At 48.2% G+C, this 11,307-nt stretch overlaps 2 protein-coding genes across 2 annotated transcripts; one reads left to right on the forward strand and one right to left on the reverse strand.

The window, feature by feature from the left end:
* Positions 1-2,188: 2,188 nt before the first annotated feature.
* On the forward strand, positions 2,189-5,782 carry LOC149340310 (uncharacterized). Its single transcript, XM_089549050.1, has 3 exons — positions 2,189-2,965; positions 3,326-3,875; positions 5,446-5,782. Exons 1-3 carry the CDS (start codon positions 2,717-2,719, stop codon positions 5,559-5,561), a joined length of 915 nt encoding a protein of 304 aa, XP_089405176.1. The 5' UTR covers positions 2,189-2,716; the 3' UTR covers positions 5,562-5,782.
* A 4,179-nt stretch (positions 5,783-9,961) lies between these two features.
* On the reverse strand, positions 9,962-11,233 carry Rad9 (cell cycle checkpoint control protein Rad9). Its single transcript, XM_089550807.1, has one exon. It carries the CDS (start codon positions 11,069-11,071, stop codon positions 10,088-10,090), a length of 984 nt encoding a protein of 327 aa, XP_089406933.1. The 5' UTR covers positions 11,072-11,233; the 3' UTR covers positions 9,962-10,087.
* Positions 11,234-11,307: the final 74 nt, after the last annotated feature.

The raw sequence follows: 11,307 nt of genomic DNA on the forward strand, positions 1-11,307 counted from the left end.
GACGCTCATCTAAAAATTATCATCTACCGAGACGGAATACCCGGGTTCGAACCCGACCGCGGCGGCCGCGTTTCGATGGAGGCCAAACGCAAGAGGCGCCCGTGTGCTGTGCGATGTCAGTGCACGTTAAAGATCCTCAGGTGGTCGAAATTATTCCGGAGACCTCCACTACGGCACCTCTTTCTCTCTTCTTTCACTCCTACCTTTTTCCCTCTCCTTATGGCGCGTTTCAGGTGTCCGCCGATATATGTCAGACAGATACTGCGCCATTTCCTTTCCTCAAAAGCCAATTACGAATTTGCCACCTGGGTTTCTTTAACGCGGTGGAAGGCTACATAAAGACTCGGCACCTGGAAAACAGCTAAAACTTGAGCTTGAGATGATTTGCCTTGAAATTAATTACTAAAATATCCTGTCATTCTACGCGCCATTGTTTTGCGTAATGCACAAAACAGCAGCTGAAATGTGCCTTAAAAAATATTCAAAAGCGAGCTAGCTATCAGCCAAAGCCAATCCCACAATACAGTGGGCTCTAGTAAGGCTGCTGTTAATCTTCAGTAACCGCATTTCCCTCGATGCATTCTAAAAACAATCCAAATGCACAGCACGACATGGAAGCTCCCGATCTTGGTCCTGAAGAGGCAAAGAAGGGGAGAAAAATAGAAAATGGGATGATCACACGTTAACGGGCCTATTATAATGTTTGGAATTGGGGTTGAAAAATTAATGGATTCATGCCTACCTCTCGGTGCTGTATCGTCGATTTCCCGACCCAATGCAGTTGTTTCACACTGATGAAGGGTGTAAAAACCGTACAAAAGTGGCCGTTCTTTGCAAACTGCCGAGCTCGGAGTAGCTCTTGCTAAAACGAAATAAACTAAGCTTCTAAGAGCTGCGCAGTAAAATGAGCTTTTGGACGATTTGGCTGCATGCGTGAGACAAAACTGCAACTCAACAACCACATTCACATTAGAAAGGCCCACACACGAACACACGCACTTCGTACGAGTGTCTTCCTAATGTGAATGTCGTTCTTGTTCGCAGTTATGTCTCAAGAGCTGCGCAGAAGCAGAAAAGTTTTTACCGCTCCTCCGCGAACGCCGTAGACGTTGCGTCACCGTTGGTAGCACATGACTGCGCGAAGCTTTCTTTTCAGAAACATCGCTGCATTCAAATCACGCGCGGCTACCAGATCACGTGTCAGGGCCGTTTCACATGCATGCGATTCTCGCCTGCGACGCTGCGAATTCTGTCGGTCTGCGACTGGAGAGGGCCGTCGGTCTAGCCGCAGACGGCCTGCGACCAAGTTCCATCCGGCTGGAATCCAGTCGCAGCGTCGGTGTGTTCGCTCTGCGACTGACCAATGGGCAGCGCCGAGACGGCACGTGACGTGACGTCACGCGGGAGCAGCTGCCGCGGCCACGACCAGTCTCCAGGCGCGCGAGCGAGAGCGCAGGTGCTCGAGACCCGCCGCGGCAACAACTCGCACGTGACGTGACGTCACGCGCCGTCTCGGCGTGGGGTCACGTGGGAGCTATTCCCGCGGCGTAAGCAAAACTGTTTATTCTAATCAAAACATGCGAAATATTGCCTTGCATCTAAAAACACGCTGGTCATAACATCATAAACATATTCCATGCAGCGTTTCTGCCGCGTTTAATCGTGGGTTGCCTATGCGAACATCGAGCAACCTTGCGTGTCCCTCCGACCGAATTCGCTGGGTACGCGTTGCATGTGAAAGCACTGTGCGAAAATCGCACTGCGGCGTCACCGACTAGGCCGACTATTTTCGTTCTAGTCGCAGCATGTGAAACGGCCCTCAAGAGGACGCTTCTCCATCCCTCTCCTTCCACACACACCCGTGTTTCAAAGTTCAGAGGCGACGACTGAGGCTTCCACTTCCAACCTCGCGACCACTACAAAATAAACGCAGGCCCAACAGCAGGCCGCTCCCAAATTTCGATGTGAAGTTTCGTAAACAGCATTGTAGTGGCGCGAACGCGGTACACCATCTCGGAGGTCATGTTTGCCCTCGTACCCAAGGAGGCTCGTACCTTATCGTGATTGTACGCACAAGGATATGCATTCATAGATTGCATCCTCGCACCACATGGACACGACATTTAAAACTTGACACGACATTTAAAACTTTCTAAGCTAGGCGATTCCATGCTCTACAGAGAAACTGTATCCAGTAAAATCCATCCACCCTCATACCAGCCGGAGCCACAGCCGAGTTTGAAGTTTCGGCAGTTTCGGTTTTGCAAGGAACGTTGCTGATAGTGTACGATTTGTTTGTGTGGCCACATTCGACGCTAAAATCTTTAGAACTGTAATGTAAATTGGCGTGTACGGGAAGTTTCGCTACGGGCGTCACGGGCACGTCTTGCTCTCCCGGCCAGTCCACGACAGTAACGCTGGCATTGATCACAAACACTACTTTTATTCGGCACGAATTTGTGACAGAAAGCTGTGTGCTCCGTGACTGAACACACCATACCATTACTGTGTTTTAAGCGTTAACTGCTCGTCGTCGTAAGTTATACTAGGGTGGCTAGGTACCCTGTCATAATCATCATCGAACTTCGCACCTGGAAACATGCACGTTTGGAACAGACAGCGAGCTGCTGCGCGTGGGGAAATAATCGCCCGTGTGGCAACGTAAAAGCTGGAGCTTCGGCTTCACCGCAGTTGCGTCTCATCGAGGTTCGTGCTGATGGCGAAGCGACCGATGTACTGGGTGCGTTGCTGTGTGCCTGGCTGCAACAAATCCGCGCTGCAGCGCGAACAAGGCCGCCCAGTGTCCGTGTTTCGAGTGCCTCGCGATGCTGCTGCCAGGGAAGTGTGGGAGCAACGGCTCGAGCTGACGCCCGGTACGTTGCGCCCTGACAGCCAGCTGTGCGAGCTGCACTTCGACCCGGGCCAGATCTGTCGCGACTATGTGCACCTCATAGGCGGCAAAGAGGTAAGAACCCAGCAACGCGCTGCTTAAAATAAGGCTGTCTTCCGAGGGTTGAAAAGAAAACAGTGAAACGCAGAACAGGGTATACTCGTTTCTGTAATGAGTCGAAAAGGAAGCTTCCGCCTTTAGGACCACCGCCCATATCGGCAGTTACACTTTCGCCGTACAGTCCAAGACATTGCAAGAAAGTGTCGCGATTTACAATAGGGGCCTTCTCAACACAGCGAACGCAAGGGGCGCATGCAGCAGTTGGCGACAGGGCTGATGGCGAAATGTGGATATCGGAAACAGCGAGACCATATTACGATGCGTGATTGAAATGTCTCACTGGTAAGTCGCAAATGCATATGTTTTGCTTCCCAGGTGAGGATCCCGCGCGGCAGAGCAACACTCCTCCCAGACACGCTTCCGCTGGCACCCCCAAAACAGGCTCAGCATGATGAGGGCCCTAACCTAAAGCGGTTGCGCAGCGAAGAAGACCTGATCCCCATAGATCAGAATGTGGACAGGCTTTCAGCCCTCCGCTTACCCTCCAAGTACTGGTCGTGCGTGCGCTGTCCCAACCTGGAAGGTGCCGTGTTTGCCACATCAACGTTCAGTCCGGCCACAGCTGACCTGGTCACTGAGAAGATGGTGGTTGTTCAGTGGGCGGACAGTGAAAAGCAAGAGGCTGTGATCTGCGAGACAATACTGCGTGGCCGTCGCCTTGGTGATGCCGTCGTGGGCGATCTTGGTTCACTGCACCAGAGACTGTGTGCAGTGGATGCCATGCAGCTGTGCATTGGAGTGGGCGGAGTAGGTTATGTGCTTGAGCAGTTGGGTGGCCGACTGACAGCTCACTTGGAGCGCAACCTGGTCCTGCATGGTGAAACCTACTTCAGCCAGGCGTGTACTGCTACCGTGGAAGTTGCGGGTTGGTACCAGAAAACCATCTAGATGCACTCCATCACACTTTAACCTATAGAGTTAATATATCGGCTCCACTGAAAGCAGTGGCCACACTCCCATGCAAGCCTTCAATACATGTTTGCTAACCATGCTAGCAGCTGTTAAGGTGTGCCTTTTGGTAACCTGCTGTTACCATGCATTGCAATATCAGTGCAAGTAGCAGAGATCAATCTGGTAATGTCAGTAATATTAGATATTGCAATTCAAGTTTGTATGGTGATGGGCAATATTACAATGAAGGTGAAATTTGCAGACATCGTCCCTGCGGAACCCTTTAAGATGTCAGACATATCTGCTGAGAGGAAAAATTTGTTAATGCATAAAACACAACCGAAGCACCCCATGGAAGTGAATTATTGAAAAGTCATGCAAGATTTCTTAGATTTCAGCACATTTCAGTAGCGCCCACATTTGTGGACGCACTTGCAGACAAGAATTTTATCTGTGTAGCCCAAGCATTGAAAATGTCGGATAAAAGTTATGAGATTCTTGTTTCATCACTAGTATTTCATCACTAGTGGCTCCCACAATGTAGAAATGTAAAGAAAATGCATATTTATCAAGAAAAATATGATTACTGTATAAATGAAATTAGCAAATAATTACAATTTCTGAATGTCTATCGGCAAATTTTAATGGCACAAGGACAACTTGGCCAAAAAGCGCAGTGGCAACAGGTGTTTTGCTCTACACAAGGCGAGGTCAAGTGCTACTAGACCACTGCTGCAATGACAGAGCAATCAAAACTTCGTACTAATACTATCAATAAACGAATATCAAAATGCAAAACTGGTCCATCAATTGCCAATGCAGCAATACGACCACAGAAGTTTTAAGCAGGTTTGCCCTGGACCAAAAGCTTGGTGCATGGAATGATAATAAAATCACTATCCAAATTAGCTCCTAAAAAGACAGTTAGAATCATTGGAGCGCTGAGCAAGAATAACTTCTGGCCGGACACACTAAATATGTGTGCCATAAAAGTAGTTAGACCTTCGCCCATTTGAGATTACAGCAGTAGTTTCTTAGTGTGTGTAGCTGTTGCTTTCCCTCCAGAATGCACGACTTCAGAATAGACAAGTTCCAAGGTTAAACTGGATATCAGTAGTTTTACTCGGCCCTTAACGATTCTTGCTGCCTGCCATTCAGCACTGCTGATGCCTACTGGCTTTGCATACTTTGTAGTAACTAGAGTACTAGATTAATTTTTGTTCTATGTGTTGTTAGAGAACACAAGCGCAGAAAGTGTTGGCCAAGTTTTTTTTCTGTAGCACCAGATATGTGTGTCTGATTCATAATGTTCCACCCAGAAGTCTTACCAAGGCATGCTTAGAATCAGTGTTTATGTGCTTCATGGTTCCTCAGTTTTCAAAGCCTTGTTGGGCATCCTTCGAGATGGTTCATGCATAAGAACAAAGTTCTTACTTTATTTTTGTGCAGTGTCAGCATCTGTTGTCCTACTTGTGGTAAGTCGATGTTGATCATTTTGCTTCTGCTGTTGTACATACAGTATGTTGTGCCTTGGCTGTTTGCAGGTGCATCATGTGCTCCTTGCAAGCAGGCCAGGAAAGCTGTGCTAACAAAGAAGTCAGCCCTGCTCAGGAAGAACTTCCTTGTGACGTATGTGAACAACTGCGGGGATTCAAAGTGAGATTGGGGTAAGAGACGCCTTTGATGCTGTGGTGTGCCTACAGCAGTTGGCTATGAAAAGAGTACACCTGGTTACCACTACAAGAATGCCCTGTGCTAGGTGCTTGCAGTGAGGACATCTGAGGAAGTGGCAGTGTGACTAATCATGAAGGACTGTCAACGCCTCCACACTGTGCTGTATGTGGGCGCTCGGGAGAGGAATAAAGATCAGTTCCTACTTTATGTACGTTTCTCCTTTAGTGCACTAGCACTTAGTGGTTATTCAACTTCAACTTCAAAACTTTATTTCCAATGACTTGTTCGGGGTCATGAGGCAAAAGCAGCTTGAGGGTGCCTGATCACCGCATTTAGCTGTTGTGTGTTTGTCTGTCTGTGTTTCAGTTTGTCTGAAGGGTATTGTGGCAGGCAAGCTGCCCACCTGCTCAGGTATGTATACCTAGCACCCTGCCCACCATGTTAGGCAATAGCTTATTTAATCGTGAGAGGCTGCTTGGGAAGGTCAACCCAGGTCTTATCCCTGCCAAGCAACCAAAGTCCCACCGACGGCAGCACTTGCCATAGAAGGGCAGTGGCACATTGAATCACCGCTGCAACAATACGCCAAGAACTTATTGATAACGTGGAAAAAATTTAAAATAGGGCAGTCCGCTTTGTACTTGGAAATTATTCCAGGACACTCAGTATCTCAGAAAGAAAAAGGAATCTTCAGTGGCTAGAACTTAAAACTCGAAGAAGAAATCTGAGATTAAAATTTTCACATAACATTTTCTATTCCAAGACTGGTATAGACGGAACAAAATATTTGAAGCCGCCTTTCTATGTCTTGAAGCGAAGGGACCACAATTTAAAGCTTTATGAACTTCCTTTTAAAGGGACACTGAGGAGAAATTGAAGTTGGCTTGTATCGATAGAATACCAGCTCCTGATTACAAAAACGCCACTCGTACTGACAACAAAGCTCTTGTAACGTAGAAAAGAGCAAGAACCAAAATACAGGTATCGCCGCCACAGGCCAAACTCGCAAGTACAAGCGTTATGACGTCATAGGACAAAGCAGTGTTGCTAGAACCAATGGTTCTACCAACTCTAGGACCTGAGAAACCACAAATCACTGAGGCGCAGCCAATGCATGCGCAAATCTCCTTGACATCGCCAGATGGCGCCACGTGCCCGGCAGCTACGCGCGCGCCTGAAGCATCGGGATCAATCGGCGCCTGCTCATCGGCGTTAGGCGGGCTCCCGGTGTTCCGCTAGCGGTAACAAGGTACACGGTATGCTAAAGGTGTCTATTTGCGAGAACTTCGTTGACAGCTTCGAGAATGAAATCCATCGTAACGCTGGCAAAACGGCAGTGCAAACAAAAGCGAAGCGACTGTAGCGACAGCCGCAATAGCCTATAGATGCCTTCAACGTGCGGCCGGCGGTAGCTTTCTTTTCGGCTGCTGCTAGGCCGTACTGCTGGACGCTGGACACCAGAAATCACGGAGTCTGTGTTACGTCATCTGCACATCATGTTTCACGTCACTTAGTCTTGTGTCGTCATAGGAGAATCCCAAGTTTGAATCAGAGTGGCGGGAAAAACTTTTTCAACTTCAAATCCAAATTTCTTAGAAATAAATGCATCTTTCGCTGCCGGCCAAGTGGCAACAAAGCCATGACATGCTGAACTATCGGATTTTGCTATAAAAAAAATATTGATAGTGCTCTCCTCACTGTCCCTTTAAAGGCGACGTACTCCGTTACTCGTTTTTTCTGCGAACAGTTCGCGAATGGAATGCTTTGCCGCCACATATTGTTAATGTTCTACCTAATGAAGCCTTTTTTTTCACACGTTAAGTGCATGATTTCTTGTTTTTTTTAATGTGAAAGTGCCCCCCCCCTGCTGTAATGCCGAAAGGCGATGCAGGTACCAAATAAACAATAAACAAAGGAAAGCTCCCAGGGATCTATGAATGGAAAGAATGGCCAATTCCGCATTAACCCAGTATTGCTATTTGAACAACTGCCGTCCGTGAACACTGGAACCGAAGGGAAAACCGAACTGTTGGCACACCTAGTCCGCATATGGCCTAACTACAGAAATCGACCATCATTTTTAAACCAACAAAATCCTGGAATATCCTTAACGATATAAAAATGCAAAATTTGTTTCATGGTGCTCTAGCACTTGCCTATAGCTTTAAGGCTTGTGGTTTGAGGGGTTTAACATCCCAAAGCAACTCAGGCTATAAAGGACACCGTAGTGGAAAGCTCCGGATAATTTCGACCACCTGGGGTTCTTAAAGTGCACTGACATCGCATAGTGCACGGGCTTTTAGCATTTGCCTGCATCAAAATGCGACCGTCGCAGCTGCAGCCGTAACGTTCACTGGTTCAAATCCCAAGACATATGTGGCTTCAGATATTAGTGCAAAAACATTAATTTATTTTTTTACTCGTTGCAGTGAACCAGTGGTCATGGCATTCGTCCACTTAGCCCACGGTAGTAGCAGCATTGAAAGACTCCGGTCGCAGGATCGAATCTCTGCTGCAGGGGCCAGCAAAGTGGTTAATGAGAACAGAAAACTGGGCAAGTTGGAACGGATTCATCTTAAAGCAGCGTGAAACACACGACGTAGTGGAAGAAACAAGAGACGACACGAGCGCAATCTAACATCCACTAACTAGAAATAAAATTTAGTTGTTAGACTGCGCTCGTGTCATCTCTTGTTTCTTCCACTACGTCCTGTGTTTCGTGCTGCTTTAAGATGAGTCAGCAAAGGTTCAATCTACTTTCCATTCTGTAAAATTTGTCATGAGTTTTCATGCGCCACAGCTGTGGAGGGCTCTGAATTAATTTTCTCTGCCTGGGGTTCTTTAACATGCATCAAAGTTTCAGCACACGAGCATCTTTGCATTTTGCCCGCATTGAGATGCAGCCACCATGGCCAGGATCAGCAAAGGTGAAAGTCCTCAGCAAAAGTATTGCACGCTGTTTTGCACATCACGACGATTGCTGATTAGCTTTGCTCGTGTGGAGTTGCGATGTCACATAATACAGGAATTAAGTCAGCTCCTGCACCTTTCTGTGTTTAGCAAACAGGCAGCCTTTAGAGGTTTAGACACCTATGGGAAAAGTGTAATGGCATCCTTGGCTAAACTCCTCTAGAATTCATGCATTAAAAGTCGTACAGTGCTGATGATGGCGAGTAATCGGTCTGTTACTAGCACGTTAAAAGTCTGAAAGCAAGCCCTCAACATTCCAGAAGCAAAGACTTGAGGCTGAGTTGCTGATATATTATTTCACAGTGAATGTGCAGGCAGGAAACAGAGGAACAAGACAAGTACTATGTTTTTAGTGACAACTCTCCCCATAGCTTCTATCACTGCAATCATCTTTGGATATGCATACATACACTGCTGAATCAGCTAGATGAAAGCAAAGGGAAAGCAGCCGTGGGTTCGATGCCGACCCCGGCAGTCGAATTTCGATGAAGGCAAAATTCTAGTGGCCCGAGTACTGTGCAATGTTTGTGCACGTTAAAGAACCCCAGGTGGTTGAAATTTCCGGAGCCCTTCACTACGGCGTCCCTCATAATTGGAGTTGCTTTGGGGTGTTAAACCCCCATAAACAAAGGGAAAGCGTAAAAAACTGGACCAGATGCAAACATAATATGACAAGGAACTGGAAATCACTGAAGCCAAACACTTCCTGAGGGAGAGAAAAATTTACGAAGGGTAAGCACATTCTTAGTAAAAACAAGGATAAGCAGTTTGATGTCTAATTTTGTCTGAAAGGAAACAAAAGTAACTTTTCCACATCTTTCTTTTTCTGCTCAGCTCCATTCTGAAAATCTTTTGTTTCCTTAGTTTTAATGTATTTTATTTTTACTGCACTTTTTTTTACAAGACATGCACATGCAGCGTCATTCCAGTGGTCAAGTCTGTATTCCATTTTCTCTCATTCTGACTCATATATATATATATTACTGTTCCATCTTATGCCCAAAACATGACCATACATTTGTCAATTAAGGAGCCAAACTTCCAGGCTGGTGCCTTCCGTTTCATTTTACTGAGTAGGAACAGAAATCAGCCTGACTCCTATTAATGCAAGGGGCTGGAGAGGGAAAAATTGGCAGGCCGCTTTTGGCAGAGCTGTACATACTCATGTAAAGCCACATAATGCAAGAAATGTGTCCACTTCTCAGTACAAGCAAGTGTGGCAAAGAGCCATGCACATGTGCCACTAATTAAAAGTCTGTGCTTGTCATGTGTCCTTTTTCGCTCCTGGCATCAATATTTCAGCTTTCGCTGGAATAAATAACCATGTTCTTCTGGTAAAGCAAAACCTACCATCTTGTTAAATGCCTCTTGCACAGCCATCAGCTGTGCAAGAGGCAACAAAAGGCAGTTGCATGCTTTGCTCTGCAAATTCCTTTGTTGCACACTGACTGCTCAGTCCGGTGAAAGGGCGCAAGCACCCGAACCTAGGCTGTTGCAAGTTTTGGCTCTGCGATGTCGGCACTTAATTTGCATCCACCGGCGTTAGCCTTCCTCGTCACTAGCCTCAGCGAGCACCTGGTCATCATGCGGCATCTGCGAAGTGAAGCCATCCAGCGGCGGCCGCGACAAACCCAGCAAGAATGCCCGGTGGCGCTTGCCGGCATCGGCATTCTCGCGTGGTCTGCGCTCGGGCAACGACGGAGGAGGCACCGCAGTGCTCGCCAGGGCTCGGCCGGCTCGGCCGCCGGCGGCCAGAGTGGCGGCCACGTAAGTTGCCGCGAGTCCCGGAACACCGTGCAACTGTCCCACTAATGGCATGCCCGGCGCGTCTAGCTGCAAGCGCACCGTCAAGCTTTCGCAGAAGCCCAGTGCCGCACGTAGACCACGCAGGCACAGCGTCAGTTCGATGCTGTCGTCGCCATCGCACTGCAGGTCGTCGAGTTCGGCGGCTTGCACAGTGACGCTGGTGCGAACCGCGCGTTGCGTATCGGCGCCCTCCAGGTGCGTGCAAACGTCGAGCCGCGCAGGGGAGAGCCGCAGTGTCACCTCGGGAACGTTGATGGGAAAGTTTCCGAGCACATCAGACAGCAGCTTGGCTTGCCCGCACACACTTCTCACGTACGAGTCCGCTCGGAACGAGAACTGCAGTTCCTCGTACTCGATTAGTGGAAGCCAGAAGCGTTTGGTCAGGCCACGCCGATAGCGTAGTGCCACCAACGCCTGGTCACCGGTCAGCTCAACCACACACTCCTCGACTGTCCGGTCGAGCGTCTGAACGGACCGGAAGGCCAGCAGGCTCGAGCGCGCGCTCAGCTTGCCCCGGTAGCCTTCGTTCGACACTTCACTGGCGCTGAAGAAGCTTCGCTCGAAGCTGAAGCACATGTACGAGCTTCGCGAGGCGCTAAATGCTTTTAACGACAGCGTCCGGTCGTCAGCGATCACATACACTTCGTCGCCGATCTTGGTCAACGTCTGCACGGCGCGACCGAACAGCTTCACGTTTGGTCCCGGAATTGTATACTTCATGGCGCACGCGCTTCACGGCAGTATACAGTCTCGCTGCTGCTGGTTTTCAACGAAGTAAAAGTTTTTATCGTTTGTCATAACTTCTCGCAGCTCACAAAAATTTATGGACTGAAGGACGGACATGCGGTTTCGAGTTCCCGCGCCATTATTGGCTTGGACGAAGATTTGGCATGATTTGGGGTGACTGGATCCATGAACAAAGCGGCCATTCAAATTCTTTATTCTAAAATTTTCAG

The sequence above is a fragment of the Amblyomma mixtum genome, chromosome 6 (genome assembly GCF_055824585.1).
Source record: "Amblyomma mixtum isolate Tamu chromosome 6, ASM5582458v1, whole genome shotgun sequence".
Classification (NCBI taxonomy): Eukaryota; Metazoa; Arthropoda; class Arachnida; order Ixodida; family Ixodidae; genus Amblyomma; species Amblyomma mixtum.

What these genes read in the sequence shown, in the direction of transcription:
- Rad9 (XM_089550807.1), bottom strand. Translation starts at nt 11,071, where the DNA reads ATGAAGTATACAATTCCGGGACCAAACGTGAAGCTGTTCGGTCGCGCC.
- LOC149340310 (XM_089549050.1), top strand. Translation starts at nt 2,717, where the DNA reads ATGGCGAAGCGACCGATGTACTGGGTGCGTTGCTGTGTGCCTGGCTGC. An exon ending in ACCTCATAGGCGGCAAAGAG is followed by an intron (nt 2,966 to 3,325) that starts GTAAGAACCCAG and finishes TTTGCTTCCCAG; the next exon opens with GTGAGGATCCCGCGCGGCAG. An exon ending in TGCTACCGTGGAAGTTGCGG is followed by an intron (nt 3,876 to 5,445) that starts GTTGGTACCAGA and finishes GGCTGTTTGCAG; the next exon opens with GTGCATCATGTGCTCCTTGC.